At 41.5% G+C, this 26,543-nt stretch overlaps 1 protein-coding gene across 3 annotated transcripts in view; it reads right to left on the bottom strand.

Moving 5' to 3' along the window:
• Positions 1-18,997, bottom strand: part of SLAIN2 (SLAIN motif family member 2) — a 33,195-nt gene extending 14,198 nt beyond the window's left edge. For all 3 annotated transcript variants that reach the window (XM_030492109.1, XM_030492110.1, XM_030492111.1), the window contains exons 1-6: positions 18,422-18,997; positions 8,745-8,893; positions 5,409-5,573; positions 4,175-4,336; positions 2,766-3,125; positions 194-331 (exon numbers count right to left, since the gene is read on the bottom strand). In XM_030492109.1, coding sequence (XP_030347969.1) covers positions 194-331; positions 2,766-3,125; positions 4,175-4,336; positions 5,409-5,573; positions 8,745-8,893; positions 18,422-18,957 — 1,510 coding nt within the window. In that variant the 5' untranslated portion in view covers positions 18,958-18,997. The remainder of the gene's footprint in view (positions 1-193; positions 332-2,765; positions 3,126-4,174; positions 4,337-5,408; positions 5,574-8,744; positions 8,894-18,421) is intronic.
• Between the last annotated feature and the right edge of the window lie 7,546 nt (positions 18,998-26,543).

Genomic DNA, 26,543 nt, shown 5'->3' with positions numbered 1-26,543 from the left:
CAGACATTCTTTGAATATAATCAGTACCAGATTTTGTGTACCAAAAAAGCACATTCACGCAGATATGACCCAAAATCAAGATTAGCAACTCCAGTGTGGCATGAAATGTTTCTCTTTGCCATGAAACTGGAAGACAGCTGAGGACCATCACTCAATTCTAAAATATACTCAAAGTGTCACTAAAGGTACTTACTGGCTGAGGCTTGAGGTTGAATGCGAGGTATTCCTCCATTTGGCACTTGGAAGTTTGAGTCACTTCTGCTGTTTTTCACAGACTCAGCTTGGATACTAGATGTCCTGGACAGGTTTGGAAGACTACGCCTTAGTTTTTCTGTACAAAATAATACAGAAAGATACCACAACATGTAATCTGATGCTGAACAAAGTTACAAACCCATAGTTGAACTCCGAATCTAAGCAACGCAATGTTAGCCATAATAAACTATGCTACAAATTAAAAACTTATTTTGTTACATTACAGTTCTTCCATTATCTTGAACTCAAGTTACGTATTATTCTCAGATCTACCATATACAAAATACCTACAAAAAAAAGCAAGAATACATATTTCACTGTGGTGAAAAAAAAAAAAGTCAAGCATAGCATACTTTGAAATTGAAATGTATCTGGATTATGAGTCTCTGGGTTTTGTTTTGTTCTACTCTTATGGAAATGGAATGGGCAAACCTAATTTGCAGTTCTGCACAGTTTTTGGAGTCTTTACCTGGAAAGTTATTTATAATACAGAATGCTAACCTGAAGATTAAAACCACATTGTAACTATCTGAGTCAACTTTTGGGACTACCCAGTCACATATCAGCACATTATATGACAAACAGCCGCCAGCCACTTGGAAAGAAACTTCATACACAGCATTCAAAATGACTGAAGTGCCCAGTTATGCCTCATCTTTCACATATGACTTGACCATCTATTCAACTAATACTGCTTCTTCAAGGGTCTTCAAAATTTGTACCATCACTCACAGAATACAAAAAGATGCCATCAAATATTTCTCAAATCTAACAACATTCTGTGTATCTCCAACCCATGCAAGGCCAGGTTGATGCCTATGTTGGATAGAAGACTGCAGATGCCCTGTCAGGACGAGATGTCAACCTGATTGTGTAGAGGCATGCAGGAAAGAAGTATGCTAGCGCATAAGCACTGAAGATAAAACCAAAACACAGGCTGAATATTCCAACAAGTGTACATTCTGCACTTAATAGCTTGCATTACATAGCTTTGCACTGCCGTTTTATCACTGTTCAACCCTGTCAACCAAACATCCCTCTAACCATTCTAGAGGAAAAAAAAAAAAGAAATCCCAAACAACTTTTTTTGGCTGCTGTTGCGTCAACTCTGAATATCCAAGTGACGTTCAACTACGCAAAAAACACTGCAAGAGAATTCCTTGGAAGTGTTTCAGAAACACATGATCGCATGCTCTATTTTGATCCCTCTGGTATGTGGGATACCAGCTTTTGGTACCTTGCCTCTCATGGGATATTTTGTTGTAGCTCATCTAGCACACATTAAGACTTTCATGAAGCCCCAGAAAAGAATGGAAAGGAAATTCTCAATTAAGCCACAGTATAATAGATCAGCTTTTGCATTGTACCTTTTCCTATATACTTAAAATTTCCTCAAACCACTATTACTAGATGACACTTGAGCTAATTCTTCTGAAGATATTCTTGAACAGCTAATTAAATGTGCAGGATCACCTTCCCAAGCAGCTCTGGTTTAGCACACTTATTTTCCTGATTAAAATTCTAAAATTTCTTGGTTGATAAAATTCTGTAAGTGGCACAGACCCCTCTGCTGTATTAGTGGGAAAAAAAAGCCAACAGAACAACCACCACCCACACTCCTTCCCAACCCCCTGGCCCCAAAAATAAACTGTTTAAAAATGCATTTCTACATCCTCTCTGCTACAGACATTTTGCATCCAGCTTACCAGAAAGTGAAAAAAATAAGGTGAATTCCTAGTATCTAAATGTATATTCTTTCTGAATTTAAGATTTTATTTTTATTTAACAACTACATTTGTTAAAAAGGGAATATGCTTGTAAGATTTCAGTCCAGTTGAAGGAGCTTCTGTCAGATTGCTACCAGGAAAAAGTACATTCAAGAAGCAAAACTGTATCAGGATCACATTATTTTGTTCTACGCCAATACAGCATAATTGTGTCAACTTTACTGAAACCTTTATTTTTTGTTACGCCACAGTTTGCGCAGCTTTGAGATATCTAAAATATCCAATAAATGCATGACTTAAGTACTAATATTTTTAAGGCTATACTCATGCTCTAAGAGTTCAGAGTCCTGCATTGCCAAAAGAAAGCATTCAGCTATCTCACAAGCTACAAGCATGTATAAATTGCCAGTTACTCTCATCTGACCACAGCTACTTTTCCCTGCATTTTATTCCGCCATCTGGAAGGCCTAATCCTACTGGTGAGTGATAGTTTCCTTGGCGCTGCTTTATTTTAGTACATTTGCCTGCCAAAGATAGAACTCGGTCACCATGAAACGCGATTACACCGAGAGACTGGGTAACATCTAAAATAAATATAAGCCTATCAACTCCATCTCACTGTAAGGGTTCCCCAGCAGAATTTAAGCTTTCCTTGCTCTGCTTTTTCTTCAACAACTCCAAGATTAAACCGTGATGTTACACTGGCACATAGTTTAAGCACCAAAATTCTTTACAGGAACTACACATCTACTTGTGCAATTAACATGAAACAGAGCTTTTTACCTTCATTTTTTACATTACTAGTCTGCAAATCTGTAGGGTGGCCTTGAAGTGAAAGACGAGGTTGCTGTAAGCGGCTAAGCATAGGTTGGGGTGAAACTCTACTGTATTCTATGCTTCGAGCAGGTGACCGGGAGCGAGGTGAATTCCTTGGAGATTGTTTTGGTGAAGGCCAGGGAGAACTGCGAGGTGACGGTGAGAACCTATTAACAGCAGGGTGCACTGCGTGGTGTGTGCCATCTTCTTCATCTTCTAAACTCTGTGCATCGAGCTCCTGATCGCTGAACGTGCCTCGCCTTGTAGAATTGCAAGAAGAGCCAGAACTACGCCGAGAAGCACTTGCTGCATACTCTTGCCGGAGGCCTGGCAACCATGAGAACATACTTGCTTTCAGCCCACAAATGGTTCAAAGTAGAGACATTACATACAAATTATCTACCCAGTGCTGAAACTCAAATGTGGCTCACTTTAAGTCCTTTTAAGGCATTACATTAATTCCAGCTGACTACCAACAAAAGTTATCTACCAGCTGATAATGTCTTGAAATAAGTAGGTGAGCTCATTCCTTTTCTTACTACAGCAATCATCAGTATAAGTGTGTTGTGCACTTGTTCATCTCCTCTCCCAGGCTGGACATTATCAGCACATCTTGATATCTTAATTTTGATATCATCTTAATTTTAATATCATATAACATAATAATAGCAGCCATGACAACATGTCTCTTGCAGTGTGTTAGTAAATATAACAAAACAGCTACCCCTAGAGAAACTAGACTTTTCAGACCACTGGTCTCCAAAGTAGGGTGCATGCGCCCCAGAGGTATGCAGAACAACCCATTGATAGGGGTACGCAATAAAAAAGTCCGGAGACCACCTAGTTAGACAAATGAAATTACTGTCACTTTCTGCCGTCTCAAGGGACAAAAAAGACTAAGTCTCAGCTAAACCTATAATACGAGATACATGCTTTTCTTAACTATTCTTTACCCTATTTACTTTACATTTTGGTGATTTAAATCATGGTTTAAGCACTGATGTCAACAATACAGGATTAAATCAAGAAGGCACGTATCTTCTAAGACTGGTGGCAAGCAGTAGCCCAGTCTAACCACCCTTTTAGCATGTAGTAAGTAGATGCTACAAGTTCATACTCTCTCTAGCATTTCTTTCATCCACTGTTCCTAAAGAACACTTCTGCAGAGTAACTTCCTTTCCTTATACTGAAGGCAGAAGTCCTTTGCCAGCCTTCTCAGGAGAACTACATTTGTACATCCCCAATAGAATCTACACTCCTTTTTCCATTCCTGCTAAGCAAGTGCTAGTGAGTTATTCAATTAAAAAAAAAAAAAAAAAATAAAAAAAAAAAAAAATCAACTGCTCCACTTTGTTTTCAAAATAGAAAATACTTACTTTCTTCTTGCATTCGTGCCAGAATTTGCACATCTGTAACATCATTTAGCTTGTAATTAGACCCAATAGAGTCTTCATCCATCTCTGATGCACTTAATTCACTGTCCAGAGAGGACTGTGGACTTAGTGGAGGATTTCTATCTGCTGAACTTTTAAGATGACCTACAGAATGAAAATAAATAGAAAACGTTTAAAAATTAAAAATAGGCAAGCTGTATTTATTTCCTAGTGAAAGAACCACCAATCTAAAAACAGATTCTGACTGAGCCTGATGACAATTCTGGTTGACAAAAAGCTCCACATGACCTGGCAGTGGGTGCTCGCAGCCCAGAAAACCAACCATATGCTGGGCTGCATCAAACCAAGCATGGCCAGCAGGTTGAGAAAGGTGATTCTCCGCTTGTACTCCACTCTCATGAGTACCGATCTGGAGTACCACATTCAACTCTGGGGTCCCCCAATATAAGAAGGACATGGAGCTGTTAGAGTGAGTCCAGAGAAGTGCTGTGAAGATGCTCTGAGGGCTGGAGCACCTCTCCTATGAAGACAGGCTGAAAGAGTTGGGTTTGTTCAGCCTGGAGAAGAGAAGGCTCCAGGGGGACTTTAGACCAGCCTTCGAGTACCTAAAGGAGGCTTATAAGAAAGCTGAGAAGAAACTTTTTACAAGGGCGTGTAGTGATAGGACAAGGGGGAACGGCATTGTTTATATTGATGTCTGCAAACCCTAATGGAACACCTTTAATTAAAATACATGCTTCTTCCTTTGATTATATTGTTCATATCTCAGAGGTACTGATGGATACACACTGCATACCACATGTCGCAGTCAATAAGTAATAGGGTTGTTGCCAAGACTTTACAACTACCAGCACCTAACCTTTAAACACTTACTACCCCAGACGATTACAGGGCCAATTCTAGAATCCATTTATGTATGTTGGGACTCCACAGAACTAAAGCTACATGTTTTGATCTAACTGCTAAAATGCATCAGTGATTTTAGGGACATGGACATCTAGAGAAAACATTTTAAATGTATCTCTCATGCCAGAAAGTCCGTAAAAAAAGCCCTTCCTAAAAAGCTTAAATACTGCATCATGCAAACATCCTACAAAAGACTGACAAGTTCTTAGTGTCTGTCTTCCTCTAGTTCAATGCAGATATCTATTCAAGCACATGTTTTTGAAAGGAAGAGGAAGAAATAGTAAGGGAGAGACACGACACACATACTTACCTGAGGTACCAGGAGGTATGAGCTGTTTCACTAAAGCAGATTTCACTGGTGTTGAAGAGGGAGAGTTGAAACCACTGCTGTAGGGGCTACTGGTATTTGGACTATAGGAGCTCGCATAACTCACCGCACTGAAAGGGCTGCTGTACAAAGTCTGTCTCTTGAGAGCTGTATGAAAGAGGAGGAAAGCAACAAATTATACTGAAGGAACCAATGAGAAATGAATACAACCCTATATGATATGTTCAGTGTGATTTAATTACTACGCAATTCAAGCAAAACATTTCAGTCACCAGGAAGTTTTTCAACTGATTTCTTCATCTCCTAGATACAACCATACTGTGGAAGTAGTGGCAAGACAAGACAGCAGCAAATATTTTCCTTATAAAAATGAGATTTAAGATCACTACAACTTATCTCTTCAATATGTTCCATGCAGGCATTGGGAAGAAGGAAGGAAGCAACTCAGAAGACAGCAGCAGCTAAGCTATGCTAACATACATTCTATGCACAATTACATAGAGACTAGAGCACATCATGAAGTCTAATTCGCCAGAATTCAGACCTGTCTAGATCACACAATATTTCAAGAGTAATCCGAAGACTGGCACCACAGAACTAAGCAATACCACCTACAAAATTCCCCAAAGCATATGCTAGAATGAAAAAACGTTAAGCAGGGCGAGTGCTTCTGTTTCTGTTTCTGGGTACCACAAACCTACTGGGCACAAAAAAGCAAAATGACTGTAGGATTTTTCCCTTCTGTATACCTCCTGTTCTAATGCTTTGGGATTTTTATGTCCATGGGCTTCAAACCCATTATCATCAAATCGCAGAATCATAGAACTGGGTTGGAAGGGAGGTTAAAGATAATCCAGTTCCAACCCCCCTGCCACGGGCAAGGACACCTTCCACTAGACCAGGTTGCTCAAAGCCCCACCCAGCCTGGCCTTGAATGCTTCCAGGGATGAGACATCCATGACTTCTCTGGGCAACCTGTGACAGTGTCTCACCACCCTCATAGTAAACAATTTCTTCCTAGTATCTAATCTAAATCTCTAAATCTTTTTCAGTTTAAAGCCAAACAGAATTGTATTCTAACAAAGAACAAATTAAATTGCTAAACGTAAAATTGAAAGCTAGAGATCTGAACTTTTATATATAAATCTAGATTAAATTGCAGCTCACCGAGCTGCTAGAAACCACACTCTCTAAGGCATGACAGTATTGAAACTATGCACACATCTTACAAACTGACTAGAATGTTCCTAGCAAACATATGGCAATACACTAAAGCACTTCTAAAAAAAAAGGCAGAAATTAAGCTATTCAAAGAATATTGTGTGACATTTCTGTTATTGAAAAGGGGCTTCAATTAGTGCACTAATAATTAGGCTACTGATAGTAGTGGCCTGTCCTGGTTTCAGCATAGAAAAGGAATTTAACTGTAATTTGTTTATTAAAAATCCCTTTATTCAGTGTTAAGATTTTTTTTTTTGTTTGTTGGTTGATTTGTTCTGACCTTCATGAGATATTCAGAATTTGTGAGGTAGGAAACACACACAAGGTCACCAGCAGCGCTGCCTTCTCCAGTGAAGCTTTCTGCTACCCCGTATCTGTAAGTAGGCTGGTTGCTGTAAAGGACAATGTTCTTTTCTTGCTACAAATTAATGTTTCCATGCAACCTGCTCCAACCAGCAGTACTGATGCCCATCTTTTCTACTGCTGTTATTTTCCGCTATTAATACTATAGATTAACTGCAATATTCTTGCAAGTATCACTGTCAGAAGCAGATTCTCAGGTCTATGGAAAAATAAAGGTAAAGTTGCCTAGACACATCATATGAATGATCAAACTTTCAAGTTTGTCCATTCCATGGGGAAGCTTCGTGCGTCTCTATTTCAACGATGGTTGAATTTTTAAAGTTACCCTAATGGTACAGAATTTGTGGTACTTCTGGCAAATTTCTACTTAGTTCTGAAAAGAAGTTAAACCATGAACAGAATTGTTCATACTTAACCTGTTATCCAGTCCTAAATACATAGTAGTATTCAAATTCCAAAACTTGTATCATCATTCATAAATCCCTGTAACTTGGGTACTTTTCACTGTTTAGAATTTCAGTTTCTTCCCATAGCAAGCTATCTATTATTAAAAGACATTCTTCAAGGCAGCATACACAAAGCACAAGAAATAGAGAAAGATCAACACATGACTCACACTGAAGGCACTTTCACCATTATGCCCACGATTTTCAGAAGAAATGGACTTTTCATGTGCTCCACCAGTAATGTTTTCAAATTTTATTAAGAACGATTTTAGTATAAACCAGAATAAAGACTGAATTGTTCCAGAAAAGAATCCAGGCAGGGGGGAAAAAGTTACAATCAAATAAACTCAGCATAAAGTTTATGTATAATCATGTAAAGGAGCTGGTAGTTGGGAACACTCCTGGAACTGTGTGTTCACATATTCTTAGCTCAAGTCCAGCCATTCTATTCCTTAAGATAACAGTTAAAAAAAGACATATCACCATACTGCAAGACTGCAAAAAGATGGAAATAGAGGAAGAGAATAGATATTAATAGCAAGAAAGTCACGTCTCAGCACAACTTTTTTTTTTTTTTTATAAAAATAGGCTCTAACAAATAAATTAAAATAAAGCAAGAAATAGATGGACAGAGAATTCTAATCAGACCTTCAGTTTTGCTGTTGGTTTGACATCAAAAAGGCTGGGAATAAAATGGTAGGGAACGTAGGCCTTCACCCTCACAGGGCCAAACACTCAGACCTTCTCCAGTTTTGAATATAACCAACTAATTTGTATCAATGAAGAATCACAAACACTGGATTTTTTTTTTAATCTGACTGTGGCAATATCTTAAGTTATTTGGGATAGGAGGAAAAGAAATCAATATTACCTCCCCGAAGTATTGAAGAACTCCAGCTTCCATTTCCTTAGATGAAATAAAATAGCTCATCTAGCAGACAACTAAGTTCCATGTTAAAATACTGACAAGCACTTAATAGTTTAATACAGGTTTTTATTTCAAAATAAGAAAACCTCCAAGATCATGTGCTTTCTGAAAACTTCTGACCAAACCGTAACTATGCAGGTAGCACAAAACTCTGAAATTCTGACTCATGGTCTAACACTTCCTTTAATTTTATTTGTACAGTCCAGAAAATGAATAGAATTACTGTTTGCAAACCATAATGAAAATTTTAGACAGAAGTCAACTGCTGGATCTCGCCCTCCTATCTCACAACTACCTATTGGCTAATTCTAACTCTGCTTCAGAGTATGTACCACCCAGCATCAGCATGCAGGAACTCACCCGACATTGTCTGTTCCAGCCTGTGGATCAGTGACCTTTTAGCACATTCAATGTCAGGACTTGGGTAATCCAATACCTGCCTGCACCAAACTAAGGGACTGACACATTTTTGCACTGGAGTCAGTTTCTTCTTTGGGGACGTATATAACCTGAAAAGGAGAGGAAAAAAATAATTACATGAAGATAGGCAAAATGAGCATAAGATCAGGCATATAACAAAATACCACATACTACGCTATTTCTATTTTTATATTGTAGGTACAGTACAATCCAAAATTATAAAGAAAGCACCAGTTTTACCTTTAAATTAACTATTCTGAATACAGTATAATACTGATAACATATGGCTACCCATGGACTTCTGGCAAGAAGTGATGCCTATATTGCTACTGGAATACACTGACTGATATGCCAGAAAAAAAAGCCCCAAACATTTTCACTTTTCAGACACTTTGGGTATATGGACAATTACATAAATGTACAAATTAGCATTAATCTTTTCAGATTTAAGTAACATTCACCTGAAAGAAGGAAATAAAGCACTGTGCAATATGCAACTGTTGTTTTCCTACACACAAAGATGTAGTAAGTGATAAGCATCTTAATAGCCAAGGAACAGTGCAAAAGTCCACAGAACACTTCTACTATTTCAGCAGCCTTGAACAATAAACATTTTACTTTTACTTATAATTTGTATCCGAGCACCTGATCCTTTAGTTTTCCTTTAAACACAGAACAAAGGGACTATCTCTGTCCTAAGGGGTACACAGTCAAGCATTAAAAACAAGGAACAAGAGATAATGCACATAGCAGAGTAGAGAGAAACAATGAGATTATATTGTTCTGCAAGACATGCTGAGGCCTTTGCCCATCAGCATCTCCATTCATTTATTTTTAACATCAGCATTCCGTGACTGAAGAAAGAAGTATTCTACTTTAAAGGCTCTAGAAATATAGTTGAAAATTTCTCCTCCCTCAAAAAACAGATTAAAGGGGAAGTCATAACCAATCACACTTTCAAAGTATGGATATTTAAGCCTCATCTTTGGACTAGAACCAAACCTGGAAATGTGCTTCAGCAGCAGAAAAAGAGTGAACTGCAAGATCTACAGCTCTAACTAGAGCTCACACAAAAATAGTCAAATGAGTGTTTCTTCTAGGAGTAATGACAGACTTCATAGTCCAAGTGGTTGTATGCTACACACTAACTTAGGAACATTTGACAGCTTAATCAGCCATGCTTCCCTACAAAACAGGAAAAATTCTTGCTTCCTTTATGCCAATGACATCAGCAACACAGAAGTTATTTCCAACAGAAATTGTCTTTACTTGATTATTAGCTGATCCTTCCTCTGTAATTCTAGTGCTTGAACTCAGTTGATTTTATAAACAGCTTTAAAAGATTTTTTTTTTTTTTTAATTACTACCCTTAAAGTCTCTTCTTACAAAAGCTTCCCAAGAAGCATGCTTGTAAAAGCACCACAATGCCTCGCCCAAGACACTGACCACTGTTTAGAGCACACTCTGAAACACTCTTCCTTCATAAGCACTGAAATTAGAAAGCTACGTTTGCAAATGCAGGAGAGAGGATTTTTATTAGCTGCCAGGTTTTCAAACAAAAATGAACCTGTTTGTAACAACGCAAATAGCTATTGCCACATTCTATAGCCCATGTGGCCTTCGCTCTGGCCAGTATCATGCTGGTTGTTAAAACTGATCTTTTAGAAATCCTTACAGCCTTCACAGGCACCCTGCCCACAAGAAAAGCTGAGAGTCACCACATATTTATAGCCCTCAAGATGCTTGGAAAGCACAAGAATCACTCAGTTTTTACAGTTCTACGTAAACAATTACACAAATTGCTATGCTTGCTGCAATTATCTTCATAGAGTTAAAACTAACATTTAATTTTTACTAGCTCTTTAATACTTCAAATTTACTGTATTTTTGCATTTATTTGCCTGTACTCTTTTCTGTCCTAAGGTATGTTTATGCAAAACAAGTAAGTATTAAAAGCAACAAAGCCAACTTTTGTGCTGTACAGACAAAGTGTGCTCATAGCTCTCTGGATAGCTGACATGCCTTGCTGTGTTTGAGAAGTTCCATGCACATTTGAAGTGTTTACAGTAATACCCAGTATAACAGGCAAGAAAATAAAGTGTCCCCCCTCTTCGAAAGACACACAAAAGGGGCATCTTCAACAAACGTACCTGACTAATCAAAATGGCACCTGGTATTTTAAGCACCAAAACATTATTTTCTACGATTTCCAATTGTTGCATTTGTTTCACACATAGTTTAATCACTGCAGCAACACAGGCTCAAGCAGCTCTCACTTTTCCACTTCCCTTTCTAACCAAACATATATTGCAAATTCTCCCACCTCTTTCCAGTCAACTGTGTTTCCTTTAACAGCCTTTGTTTCACACCTTACATTAAAAAAAACCAAAACCAGACAGAACTTTAGAATATACATACTTCATGCAATTCCACTACCTCATGACAAACATGTGCATTGATGCAATAACACAATGACTCTTTTGGGACAGTTTTTTGTGCATTCTGCAACTGCAAAGTCTCATTATAATAAAGCAGTGATCTTAATTTCCCACCGGACAAAGAACAGCCAATCTCAAGTTTTGAAACTGACATACCTCCACTTGCACTGCTTCCCTTGGATGTATAAAACAAAAGACCAAGGGAAAGGCTAAGAATCAGAGTGATGCTTTTACTACTTCTTCCTCTCTTCCAAACAGCAGGAAGAGAAAAAAGCAGAAAGGAGACTACGAAACACGTACAAATAACTTCATACAGCTAAGTGATCTCTGTCAAACTACAGTTTGACCCAAAACCACAGGTTTTCCTTAGCTAAAGAGCTTTCCAGAAAAGATTAATTCCCATTTGTATCTGTTAATGCATTCTTACAGCAAAGCAACTGCACTGACTGGCAGCAGAGCAACTTCAAGAGTGGGGATTACCAGTATGACTTCAAACCTCTTTAAACACTACTAAATCACTTTCTCAAAACAGGAAGTTGAAAACCATTGAGGAAGCTGACAGCTTACAGTTACCACCCCCACTACAAATGGTAACACACCAGAAACCTACACTCCAATTTCTCCACAAGGGAGTAAAGAGTCTACAGTTCGGTGACATAAGGTCAAATAAAAGAAAACAGTATATAAAAAGAAGCCCAGGAGCTTCGATCTATTTTGAAACAGCTTTAAGAAGCCCAGACACCACGATTCTGCGCACACAGTAATATTCCCTTCCTTCAGCTGTCACTAGTCAACTATGCCAATCTGAGGTTTAAAGCAGCCAGAGGCTCTCCTGAGTAGTTCCAGGAAGACACAGCACAAAAAGGGCAGAGCTCTTGCAGAAGGATTACTGTCACTACAGGCTCATATGATAACGTCAGCCAAACAGGGCAAGCTGTAGCATGTTGCACCAGGACACAGGTGAGTTTGAAAAAGCTTTGAAGAAAGAGGACACAACACTGAGGTAGGAATGGAATACCCTAAGGATTACCTCACCTGAGGAGCACTTCCCAGTGCATTAAAATACAAGAGGCTAGCTGCCACAGGCAGGAAACCAGAAGGCTAGATTCTAATCAGGAAGAAAGGAAGAGTCTTCTTGTATCAAAATCCTTCTATCACTCAGTGCAAGAGTAAGTGAAAAACATGCAGACAAGTATGAAGTCACAGATCTGAATTAGAAAGAAGATGGCAAGTGGAAGGAACTTGTGTTAGAGCTTGTTTATTTTAGCTACATTAACCCTAAGGAAAAAGTGGCAGGTACAATAGAGGCAATGAAACAAGAGTGCGAACAAAACAGGTTGCAGGCAAAAGCAGGATCAAGAAAGCAACCTGAAGAGAAGATATGAAGAAAAAAATAGAAATCTAAGGACAGATTGGTAACAAACTCCCCTGAAATACAGGAGGGAAATTCCAGAATGAAAAGCTGCTTAAATCAGGAGACAATAATATTGGACAGCCTTGGAAATAGACAGCCTAGAACTCAACAATGCCAATCTAAACTCTTTTAGATCAATCTCAAACTTTCAGGAGATCCTATTTGAAGCAATTTAAATGAGTTAAATTTTAAGACAGATTTTTGAATAAACAGCTGCAGGTGAAGATCTGAAGAGAACCTCTGGCTGTAAAGAAAAAAATCCAAATATCTAAGCGACATCACGGCACGTATCTGGCCCACAGATTTCCTCTTTCCTCCTCCTCCACTCCTGCAAAGTTTCTATCCTGCAGTTGTAACTGACTGAGTTGGTCAGCCTGTAATTACTAATTCGTAGATGTACTTAACTGAATGCTTCTAAATCTGAGAACCACCAGTTACAGCAAACTTCAGGTGTCTCAAAAATAAGGATATAAATACTACAAAAATGCTTTGACTATCTCATTAAACCTTCATATTAAAGCACCGTGTCTCAACTACATGATGTGACTTTCCAGCAGAATTGAGAGTATTCAGAGAGGTTGCAAAGTGCAACTGGGGACACGATCACCTTCCTGTCACCAACAATTAAAGATAGTTAACAGTGTCCTGACTAGTTACTGGAAATTATAGCCATTATTCATTTCCTTGTCTCAAAAGAACATGTAGCTGTCTGAAAGGGATGCCGTAAAATGGGAAACAGGGCCTTCAAAAGCTTGGAAGACTTCTCTATGCTACCATGCAGCTTCCCTCAAACTGTCACACAAAGTCTGTACAAGTCTCCAGTGTCTAAGAAACTTCCCAGAAGGAGTTTGTGAGAGTGTATATGCTCTAACATGGTATTGTTGATATTTACATAGAATAGAGAAAAGCTGAGAAGTTCTGTGTCCTATTAAAAGTGTTCCAAAATAAAATTCTGTTTAATGACTAGGCTTGAGAGCTTTACCAACACCTACAAGAAGTAGAACTGTGAATCATGCCTAAACGAGACATGACTATGAAATAAATTTCAGGAATACCATTAAGACAATAAATAAAATTGGTATCAAGCTTTCATGACATACAAATATCAAGCATGTTTAGAAGTCAAGAATGTCACACAAGAACATAGAAACAGGAAGAAAATTCTCCTCAGGATTCTTCCTCCAGTCCTCAAACACCTGTTTCACAACAAACATGGATATCCCAAAGGCCTTAGTCAAATGGAATATTATTTGATGTTACCAGTTGTTTCACTTGATAACCAGGTAAATCCTGCAATCTTTAGTTCTCCCACATGCTTGTTTTCACATTATCTTCCTAGTCTGAGAAGACATTACTCAAATTTAGTTTAAAATCAACTTTAAATCAGACGGACATTTAATCTGCCACAAAACAAAAAGCATCAATTTCTCTTTTACTTAGGTCACAGGGCAGGAATTGATCAGAACCTGCCCAGTTTCCAAGATGCCTGCCACATTAATACAATGAAATTTTAGCAGTTGAATAAGAAATGCTGCAATGTAATTTCAACAACGGGATTTCATTCAGGTGCAGTTCTATCCTAAAACACTCATCCTATATATTTTACTAGTTCACTACAGCAAACTTTAAGGTTCCAAACTAATGTTAGCATTCAAGGGACATCAGGTAATACGATATGAAAGACAATCCATTACAGATGACAATCATGCTTTTATCCTCGAAACAGCCACTTGGCCAACTAACTAGAATGGATGGCTAGAATGGAAATGTAAACTAGTAAACATAATCACCAATTTAAGAGAAGTAGCTGCTGAATGAAAGTGTGTGTAATAGTAAAAGTATGTGCCTTCCATTTTAACTAAACAGGATACACCACCAATCTGAGATCTTCAAAACCACTGAAAATATTACTTTGAACTATTAATCTAAACAACCCACCAATAATTTCACTTCAAACACACAGTAACTGCCTTCTGTTTGTAAATGAAGTCAGTCAGCTGAAAGCTATTTCAGCCCTACCAAGAAGACTTTAGATTGCACTGACATGGAAACATTGAAAGTGCTAGGCTAGGTTTTATAGAACTGTCATTTAAAGTTCTGTCATGTTCTGAAGTTTGCTGAGCAATTAGACATACAAAATAGATACACAGCAAGACCTATTCTCTCTTCTGCACACACTGCATGTAAATTTTAAAGAAAAAAGCACTGTATGTTTTGCTCACATTTAAAAGAAAGCCTCCCAGAGAGCATACCTGACAGCGTGACAAGTTACACTGGATTCACAGCACATTAACTGATCTACAGTAATTGCCCACGTGTGCACATTTATCCTGCAATAAACTTAAGACAGCTCACTTTTAAGAAGCACAGCAAGCCACCTTGCACACTGTTACTAAGTTGTCTCAAAAGTGCTGTAGATCCACACCCAACCCTACCCAGCAAGTCAGGCAAGGAGTTGTACACCACGTCCCACCTCTCTCAAGATTTCTCCACTCTATTCCCCCTTCCTGCCCTTTTGTCTTTTTGATAAAGACCTGTTGAGATTCAAATTTTAAAAAGTTTAGATTTGATCCAACCTGGTTCAAGAACAGCTAAACTGGAACACCCACAGAACAGATTACCAAAGTCACTGTAATTTCTTGAGGAAGTAATTAGCAGGCCTAAAGCAAAGTCTCCATGGGACTAGGTACAGCTCAGTACTGTGTGCATGTGCATATGTGCCTATTTGCAACCTTCAGTACCCTACTGAAGGAAGAAAGTTTGCACATTAAACGGGATTCAAAAACATATGGCCAAGAACATCAATCTAAATTAACTGACATTTTTATTAATTTACCATATGATTTGAAGATTGTCTCATGTGCAGAACTGTTTAAAACTTAAAACATAACTGGATTGAAATAACCACAGTGGGGAAAAAAAAAAACAACCAACCAAACCAACCAAAAAAAACCCCACCAAATCAAGCAAGCAAAAATATGAATGGTGCCAAAGTTCACTAACATTGAAATGCTGTTTTAATAGCTAATACTGCTACTAAAGCAGCAGTATCAAAGTTCTTTTCACTTGTTAATTTTGGCTAGTTCTACTTTCCCCTTTCATTTTTCACTTTAGAAATGTCTTGGGTAGACTTCTCTAAAAGCATTTAAAGAATCACAAGCTAAAAATGAGCCGATCAACTCCAAAATGTAGATTAAAGCACCAACACATCACATTCCAGTATTGATTTCAGTCAGAGTACCAACTGCTCCATCTTAAACTCATAGCCAAACTTCACAGGCACTAATCTCATGTGAGCATTAAATGTAAAACAATACAATTGTACCAGTGTCATTACAAGGCTGCAGACAATTTCATAATTGAGTATATGAACACATGGACTGAAAAAATGCTTGCATTACAGAAAGCAGAGATAATAACAGAGGTGATGAGCACCCTTCATCATCTATTTTCTCCCAAAGCAAAGTCCTTCTGAAATCAAAAGTAAAGACAAACCTAAGCTTCTCTATGCAGACAAACAAAACAGGCAAGATTAATCAATTTTTACACACCAGCCCTGATTTACATTTAGTTTGCTTCCATGTGAGGTTTCCTCAGCTGGTAAGTAGTCTTTGATTTCTACAGTGGTATAAGAGAAATCCACTTAGTCATATCACCCTTCCTATTTTCACAAGCTTGTTTCTTTCTGATTGCTTCACTAGCCCTCTGAAAATTTCCACCTTCATTTAGAGCAATAAGCTCCATTCATCAAATGCACAAAGTCATCCAACCTTCATAAGAAAAAAACCCAAAGTATTTAGTGCCTCAACAGTAGAATTAAATGGTGTTCAAAAATTCCAGGAGTTTGATTTCCATTTTTATAGAGCAATTTGGAAAAATAAATCAATCATCAGCCAATCTAGCCAAACCACATTTATCATTAAGTGCATAGTAAACCATAGCATGAAAAGACAGTTCTTTTAATTACATAGCCATACTTCTTCATATGTACAACAGTAAGTAAATTTTGACAAGTGCTCTTTTCTAGGGGTCTTTTCTGTCTTAGTTGTTGTCCCATGTCTGAGATTGAAAATTAGTATTATAGTTACTAAAATATTAGGAAAGGAATGAAGCCATGTAATTGTAATAGACTGCATTTAAGTTTTGTTGTCTTTTGACAACTAGGCCTTACATAGAAACACAACTGAAGCCACAGTAACAGGCAGCGTAAGTAATGTGACGAACACCTGACACCAGCAAGAGCTCAGCGAACTACACCGCCTGCCCCATGTGTGTCCAGAACTGCATACACAAAACCACACAGCATTTATACCATTGCTGTCACCATATGTTCTGTTGTGACATTAACTTTCACTGAAGAGATGCATTATGTCACCCATGACTTAGGATTAATATATAAAATAACATTTCTTGTCACTAGAATTCATGCTATTCACAAATGTGTCCATCCCACTCCAAACTTGCTGTGCAAATTTAATATATTCTATTTCCCTCAAGTGCTACAGGCCCGTCGATTATATGGCATGAGCTAAGAAGCAAAAGTAGCTGCCTTGCAGACTCATCACCCAGAAGATGATGCCTTCTTTTAATTTAGTAAACTCGTGTTGGATGAGAATAAACTTATGCTCTCACGCTTCTCCAGTGGATCAGGCTGGATGTCAGGCAAATGAATTCTCTGAGGAAGCACACAGTCTCCTCCCTAAGCAACTACAACATTGCTCATGAATGGAATCATTCCAGCATTTTTAAAGGTGTTTCTAACTCCGAAAGGCATTTTTGTTTGTTTGTTTTTTAAACTTGTCTGTGCTCACTCACAAAGACCTTTGCAGATGAACCTACAACCAGTTCTGACCCAAGTCAGACTGCTTTTGTTACGCTTTTCCTGCCTCTGCACACTCCCCTTGTGTTTCTCTGTTGACAGTGTGCTCCTCCCCACCATTTCTGTTAACACTGCTCCTCAACTGGTGCCATAGGAAACTTTAAAAAGACAGCTGGAGAGCAGCATGCTGTTTAAAGAGAGCAAACCTCGATTCTCAGTAGAAGCTCATCCAAGTGTAATAAAGAGAAGGTGGACAGCCACCTGCAGGTGTTTCTGCTGGAGTAGCAGGGCAGGCAGTCCAATTAGAAGAGAGAAGCCACCTAAGGTAAACCGTGGTCCTACATCGTTAACAATAAATGAAAACACCTAAGGACAACACATTTATGAGATGAAAGAGTATGTTACGTTTGCTGCCTTCACAGCTGAAAGAAATCAAGACTCAAAACACGCTTGCTGCACATCTGAAGAAGTACAACAGCACCTATGGGCTAATCCTGCACTACCCCAGAAATTTTCCACAAGTTTCTCAACGCCTCCGCACCTTCTGAACTTGTGAAAACACCGGCAACTGATTTTGTGCCAGAACTGGAGCCTGCTCCGGTCTCCAAGTGACCCGATGTAGTACTCTCGCTGCAGCCGAACAAAAGCACAGAGCTGCAGGCCGCCAGGGAGGTGCGATGTGATGTGCAGAAACCAAAATACCCTTCCCCTGAAGGCTTCGGTACCTCTTGGAGAGCTAATCCCTCCCTTCAGCCCCAGAGAGCGAGGCTGCCTCCCTACACAAAGCCCCGAGAGCACCTCCGACACCAGGCACACGCCTTAAAACGGCCCCTTCCTCCCGGGGACGGCGGGGTAAGGGGAGGACGGTACCCCCCCAACCTCCTGACGACGGGGGCCAGCGGAGAGGGGCTCCCCCACCCCATCCCCACCCCGGCCGCCTCCTCACCAGCCGGTCTCGTCCTCCTCGTAGTCGGCCAACCTCTCCAGTTCCTCTGGCCTGAGCAGCGCCGCGTCGTCCAGGAGGCCGTTGCCGTCCTCGCCGGCCGCGCCGCTGCCGGGCTCCTCGAGGGGCGGCCGCCGGGCGGCGGCCCTGGGGCTAAGGCAGCGGCCGTCGGGCAGGGAGGCGGCGGGGGGGGGGGGCGACGGGGAGGGCCCGCCGCTCAGGAGCCGCTTGGGGCTGGCGGGGCCGGCCGGTAGGGCGCCGTGTCGGCTGCGGAGCTGCTCGTTCTGCTTCTCCAGCTTCTTCACCAGCTCCTGCAGCTTCCGCACCTCCGCGTCCGCATTCACGCCCGAGCCGACGTCCTCCATGGCGCCCGCCGGCAGAGCGGAGGCTGCGCGGGGAAGGGCGGCCGCGCCGCCCCGTCTACATGGCCGGGCGGCCCGCGGCGGGGGAGGGCAGTGGCGCGGCGGGGCGGGCCGCGGGCGCTGCTGCCACCGCCTCCTCCTCAGCGGCGCCGGCGGGGCGGGGCAGGGCACACGCATCCGGCCGCCGCCGCCATGTTACCAGCTCCGCCGGCCTGCCCGCCGCCCTGACGTCATGGCGGTGACGCGGAACCGTCACCGCTCGCGGCTGTCCGTGTTGGGGTGGGAGCCTTCGCGGCGACGGCTGGGTGCGGTGCCGTGCCGTGCCGTGCCGTGCGGTCCGCCCTGCCTCACCGCCGCCGGGCGCCGCTGCTGCCGCGCTGCTGGGGGAACCGCCCGGCCCCGCCGCCCGGCACGTCTCTTGGGGGCCGGCACATCCCAGCCAGTGGTTACGCGGGAGGCCCAGGGATACTTTCCCAAAATGCTCGAATCCTCTAAAGGATGCGGGGTGTGCCCCTGCTCGGAGGTCCTGGCGATGGTCATGGCTCCTCGGTGTGAGCCAGGCATGTGGACTGTGCGCTAAATAACACTTGAGCCTTTCATGCTGTATAAATATATAGTCATATAAAATTTGCCAACAGTGCTTTTACACCTTTATGTTTAAGGAATTATTGGACCCTGGGGGTTTGTGTCTCCAGACTTCATCTGCAGGCATCGTGGGGATGCTCAGCCCTCCCCCATGCCACTGAGGGACATTGCCCTTAGAGCCAGCCCTCCACACCCGTTTCCCCCATCTCAAGCTCCATCTGCTCAACAGCTTCGTTGTGGAGCTTGCATTTGCTAGGGAGAAGAAGGTAACCATTAAGCGGGCTGGAGGAGGACTGGAGTCTGCAGGGGATGACACTGCAGAGGAGTGGCATTTACCAGGCTGGGGAAGGAAGAAGGGAGATGAGACTGTGGTGCTGAGACCTGTGGGGTATGATGAGAAGGTGCGAGGCCACAACAAATGCCACACGATTGGGTTTGGGTTGTGCTAGGTATGGTGCATGGTCTGCTGGGGTGTTGGGGGTGCCAGACATGAGTCTACAGCATTCTTATGTATGGGGAGAAGGATGGAGTCACTTCCTCACCTTATGGAGGTAGTGACTCCCTTTTGCCTTATGCAATACTCTCCCCTTATATGTTCAAAGATTACATTATATCCAGTTTATGCTGGGGTCATCCACTGTTAGGTCCTCACCAGAATCCAGGCCTTTGATCCATAAAAACAATTTATGTCATTGTTTCCTCCAAACCAATGTCACCTTTAGTATGTAACTGTTTTAAATTACTTCTGGGCTGGTATCTTCTAATAAAGCAATTTAAGTTACTCTTATGGTAATGTCTTCATTATCTGCTAGCAAAACAAACCTTTTATGAGCAGCAAACTTTACCACAGATTTGGTATAATTGTCACAACTATAACACTATTAAAGTTTTGGCCCATGAGCCATGACCTTTGGAACTCTGCTTATTGATATCACATTAAAACAATCAATGGCAACCCTTGGAGACTGGTCTGTAAACTAGTTTGTAAATCCAGCTCATTCTCTCTTAAGTCTGTATATTTGCTATCAAGTCAAGTGCCTTCAGGGAGTCCAGATATATTCTGTGAGCACAGTTACTTTATTAACAGAATTACAGTCCACCAAAAGGCAAGCAAAAGGTTTTTTAATTATAAGGATCTTGTGTGACACTAACAGTTCAGTGGCACTGCTGACAATTCAGTGGTTGCTGGGTATAATAGCAGTCTTAACCTATGTAGGGAACTTTATTCCAACTAGGAGTATTTATTAGTAGGACCACACAATATAGCTTCTTTGTTCTTCTTTAACTATCTTCAGTCCAGATGTTGGTGGCATGATAAACCTTCAGTCACTTGCATTAACTGTGATTTTACAATAGTAGCAGCAGGAGATCAGTCCTTTCTACCCTGCAGCTACTGGGATTGGGATGGGGCTCGTGGCTGGGGCTGGGGGGGACAACAGAGTGTGAAGTGGGGCTGTGAGGAAGGGCTCTGCCAGGAGACATAGGCAGAGTGGGGAGAAGGACCAGGACCAGAAAGAGCCTCTGTTTCCTGGGAGCTGCTGAGACAAACTGCAGCTGTTTGTGGTGATTATGTCATATTTAGGGGCTTCCTCTGTGATGACCTCTGAGAGCCCCCGATGTGCACAGCCTGCATCCTGCCTCGCCTGCCCGCCCCTTCCCTCTCCTCCCCTCTCCTTCCCTCTCCTTCCTTCCCCTCTTCTCTCCTCTTCCCCCAGCTCCTTTTGTGGTCTGCCTATCCCCCAGATTCTCTACCCCAACTTTCTGTCCCTTGCTGACACCATTACTTTGCTGCCAGCAGCTCTAGCAATCATTTCTCCCTACAAGATAAACTCCCCATAGGTGTGTGGATCAGGGTGGGGCTGAGGGGATGTGTGTGAGAAAAAAGATTGAGAACTGCTGCGTAATCTGCTATTTTTACGAAGAGTAAAGGTGATTGGGATGAACAAAGGGAGTCACTGCTTAATAGTCACCACAGCCTATGGCTGAATAGCAAAGGCCATGATCCTGCTTTCTCATTCATGCTTGTGTTGCTAGTGCTTTTCTCATGTTTTGGGAACTGAGGAGCAGCAAGGCTTGGGCCAGAAGCTTCCCATTAAATATCAGGTCAATAATGGGCTTCCATGAGCTTCTCAGTCATCAGATTCCAAGCTTGCACTGGCCAGATGTTAGAGACCACACCCGAGCAGAGGCCCCGGGTGATTATGCACAAATAGCATTAATTGATTGTAATGCCGCAAAAATGAGATCTTTCCACTGTGTCACAAGAGCAAGAGTAATTCCTCTGAATGTGAAATTAGACCAGTTGCGGTTTTTTCCTGAGCAGCTGCAGTTGGCGTCTGTGCTGTCTTTTCCACACACGTGGAGAAGGAAGGGAAAAGCAGCATTTCCACAGCAGTATTTTCAAGATCTCAGTACCTGCATGGATGCTTTGCTTCTCTGACCTGGGGCAGGTTCTTAACTTCTGCGATGAGAGGAAATGAGGAGCAATCCCTCCAAAGGAAAAGAAGCCGGAGCAAGGCTCCCATATCACTCAGGTGATTCAGCACACCCCTCTGACAAGCGGTTCCTGAGAAAAAGGCCACCAGGACCCTTGTTTTGATGGCCCTTTGAGCTCTTTAGCATGGACAACCCTGTAGTTAGTTTCTCATGGCTGTAATTCACTGTATTGTTGGTTTTACATCTGGCAAAACTGTTGGAATCTTGACTTTGAAACCTTCCAGTTGTTTCATACTGAAACAACTGGGAGAACAAAAGATCTCTCAGGGGAAAGAATACATGAAGATGGGCAGAGGCATCTGGTGGGAAGTTAACATTTGTAGCAAATATTTAACTTCACGTCTGGAAAACTAGGCTGGTTTATAAGCAGCTTTGTTTAGTTTCTTGCAGAAAGTTGTTGCCTGCCAGACTTCTCAAAGGAGGTGTTCAACAGGCCCACACATGTTCGTGTTAGGCAGTGTTTATCTAAACCTTTGACAAAATAGAAAGTATAATTTGTCATTACAATGCATTGTATGTGCACACATTGCATGCACAGTGGAATAAGTATGCCCCTTTCATAATACGTCCTTTTCAGAGTTAATTTCAAAACTGTTCAGCTGGTTCTACTGAAAGAAGCAATCTTGTAACTTCAATTATTTATAAAAGATGTCTCTGAGTATATCTGGCCTTATGAGTGGTGAGACAACACATTTAGCCCTTCAGATTAGACTTAGGTTACTTGAAACTCAAAAATACAGCCAGTGTCTCTGCACACACCTTCAGTAACTGTCCTCTAGAAACTATGAGCAGCAGTGAACTTTGTAAAGGCATCTATGCATAAATACACTTAAAAGTTTTTATAAATATTTTTAAAAAGTTGTTTACAACTGACACTATCATGGGCGAGAGACCCACATTCAGTACACTGGTCTTACCAAGTTACAAGCCTGCCTGAAAGGCAGGCAAGATTCCAGCTAAGTTCTGCCATTGAATGTACATCTTTGGTGTCATGAGGTATAAAATGTAGCTCTTTGGCATGAATTTATATGCTGCTGCTTTTCTGCACAGAAAAAAAGATGTTAACATTTTGACCATAACCATCTTTAAACATGTATTTTATGCTTCAAAGCTGGAGCAAGAGCAATTCTAGGATATTGCACAGACTCCTTATGAGGTTGGTATTCATTGCATACTGTGTGGCTAGAAAATGTATGAGTAAGTATGTACTTCAGTCTTTATTATTTGTATAATTAATTTATTGATTACTTTTTTCAAAGATTATCATCACAATTGAGCACTGTAATAAATCTTCCTATCACAGAATCACAGAATGGCTGAGGTTAGAAGGGCCTCTGGAGGTCATCTGGTCTAACCCCTCTGCTGAAACAGGGCCACCTAGAGATAATTGCCATGGACTGCAGATGGTTTTTGAATATCTCCAAGGATGGAGACCCCACCATCTCCCTGGGCAACCTGTGCCAGTGCATCGTTACCCTCATAGTAAAAAAAAAACCTATCTCCTGATGTTTACACAGAGCCTCCTGTGTTTCAGTTTGTGCCCACTGCCTCTGGTCCTGTCACTGGACACCACTGAAAAGATCCTGGGTCCAACCTGTTTGTACCTTCCCTTCAGGCTTTTATATACATTAATAAGACCGTCCCAGAGCTTTCTCTCCTGTAGCCTGAACAGTCCCAGCTCTCTTAGCCTCTCCTCACAGGAGAGGTGCTCTTGTCCATTTATCTCCTTTGTGGACTCTCTCCAGTTTCTCCATGGATGCTTTGTTCTGAGGAGCCCAAACCTGGACACAAGACTCCAGGTGTGACCTCACCAATACTGAGTTGAGGGGAAGGATCACCTCCATTGACCTGCTGGCAATACTTTTTCTAACAGACCAGGATACCATTCACCTTCTTTGCAGTTTGGACATGTTGCTGACTCACGTTCAACTTGCATCCACCAGGAACCCCAGTTCCTTTTCTGTCAAGCTTGTTTCCAGCTGGGTGGCCCCCAGCATATGCTGGTGCAGGGGGTTGATCCTCCCCAGATGCAGAACTTTGCATTTGTCTTTGCTGAAGCTCATGAGGCTCCTGTCAGTCCATTTCTCCAGGCTGTCGAGGTCCCTCCGGGTGGCAGCACGACCCTCTGGTGTATCAGCCACTCCTCCCAGTTTTGTGTCATCAGCAAACATGCTGAGGGAACACTCTGCCCCATCATCCAGCTCATCAATGAAGTTGAACAGGACTGGACCCAGCACTGACCCCTGGGGTACAGTGCTAGTTACTGGCCTCCAACTAGGCTTTGCTGACCACCAGCCTTTGGGTCCAGATCACTGCAGGCACCTCACATAATACTTGAATATTCACACTAGGTTCATCGACATGGTATCTGAGTATCTTCCACAGCTTTAAGATCTTTTACTCCTTACATTTTTTTTCATATCTGCATGTGCAGTTCATTAGCAAATGCAAATTCAGATCTGTCATGGAGTTAGCGACCAGTATTTCATGTTTATCAATCACTTGGAAATAACTTAATTGCTCCTTAGAAAACTGCTGAGCTCAACATACTTAAAATGCTGTGGTGAGACTGAAGTGACTCAGAACACTGGGAAAGGATTTTCTGTTGCCAAGAGGATTCATGATTTATGTTCATTTCCAGACTGCAGTGATTTCATTCACTTGGGTAACACTGAGTGAAACCTTATATGTATGTCTCCACCCTTATGAAGCAATCTTCTGCTCTAACATAAAAAAACCAAAAAGTTTCTAAATTTACTGAGATCTCTCCTGGCAATGCTGGAAGGAAGAAGATTTCGTTGTGCTCAAGAAGCTTTTTAAAAAGATTTCCCTATGCACTTTTTTTACCAGAAAAAAGCACCAAATGTACCTTTCAGAATGCAAAATAATTGAAAAGTGAGCAACTTCCAAACATGTTGGAAGTTTGGAATGCTGTAGTTACATGCATGCTGGAAAAGCTTGTATGTTTTAATCATCTTTTTGGTTAGATTTTAATGCGGATTTGTAACTGAAGGGCGGAGGCAGTGTATACAGAGATTGTAGACCAAATACGGCTATTTTGCAGTGTACAGAAGGTATCCGTCGCCATCTAGTGACACGACGGTGTGCCTGAGTCGGAATCGGGCACTTAAGATGAGCATTCCCAGGGAGAAGGTTGTGCACAAGGGCTCTTGCCAGCCTTTTCCAGAGGAACCGAGGTCAATAGACCTCGGTCACAGCTATGGTGAACGAGGGCTCACTCCTGAGGAGTACCTCCCAGGTCTGTACCACCCAGACATGGTACAAAGGTGTGTGGAGAGTTTGTGGTGGCACAGCTCTTGCCATACCTGTGCTGTGCTGTGCTGTGGGGAGGTAGTACAAGTATGTGCATGCTCTGGCCTCTGTGCTGGCAATTCCCTGCCCAGAGTTTGAGAGCACTAGGCGAGGAACTCCTGCTCATTCCATGGTGGAAGAAATTCCTTGTATTTGGAGGGTGCCATGCAGTAAATCTTACAGTGTAACTGGTTCCAAAACCTACTGATCTTCTCTTCAACATCAGTATTGCTATTTATCACAGTGTCATGATTTTTTTTCATTCTGATTTTTTGTATAGTAATTCAAAAAAATATCTCAAATGAGGCCTGATTTTACCCAACAGTGGTAAAACAACAAATAATGCGTAGGATCGACCAAAACATTCCTGCTTATATTTCTGCTTTTTCTAGTGCCATTCACTCCGTGGTCTCCTGCTGCTCAACTAAACTAGGTAACTCCAGGGAGGAGCTGAGGTAGCCACTGCGGCCTGTCAACAAGGATGAGCAAAAGGAAAGGCCCTGCGGGGAAATTAAAGAAAATTCAAATTCATTTGTTTCCCAGAGCATGTTTCTCAGTGCCTAATTAAGCTCATACCTTCTTGCTGAAGTCCACAAGAAGAACCATCATTAGATTTCCCACTGCGAGAATATTATAGGGTTTGTGAATGAGAGGCAAATTGGAAAAACATTGTTTAGAAACCACAATGGATTACAAGAGCAGGCTGTGCAGGGAGGGTGGGCAAGAGGTCCCCTGGAAGGGGTTGCAGGCAAATGGCCCTCTCGTGGTGGCTCTCAGCGAAGTCAGAGGAAAATACTCTGTTATTGGAATGGCAGGTCACTCCCTATAAGTCTGTGATTTATAGTCAGTGTGAGCACATATTGAGCCAGCATAGTTCAGCCAGATAGCTGTGGAAGGCACCTAGAGTTCCTTTAAGCCAGTGCTCCAGAACTTATCTTATGTATCCTAAAGGGAAAAAATTACAGGAAATAACTCCATTCACAATTAACTGAGAAACCCTTAATACTATGTGTAAAGAGAGAGCCTACAAGGAACAGATAGAATTCTATATAGGCATATTTCTACATGCTAGAAGGCATATAGAAAGGTGAAAATGTCAAAAATCAAGCTTTGGTAGAGGCTGCAAAAGAAATTCAAGCAAATAGTAAAAGCTACTTTGGCCATATAAACAATAGAAAAGAAGTGGATACCTTATAGAACATAGATGTGGTTGCACTTAAAGATAATGTAGGTCCCGCCCCAAACTGCCTGGGTGTTTGGCTCAGCATCAGTAATGGTAATGCCACAGTACACAGAGGCAAACCCAAGGATGTTCATGAGAATGGGTGTGGAAAGAGAAATTGTCATGTGCTAGGTGAAACCAAAGGGCA

This window comes from Strigops habroptila, chromosome 7, assembly GCF_004027225.2.
Source record: "Strigops habroptila isolate Jane chromosome 7, bStrHab1.2.pri, whole genome shotgun sequence".
NCBI lineage: Eukaryota > Metazoa > Chordata > Aves > Psittaciformes > Psittacidae > Strigops > Strigops habroptila.
Note: the sequence above shows the minus strand (reverse complement) of the source record. Positions and strands in the feature narration are given on the sequence as shown.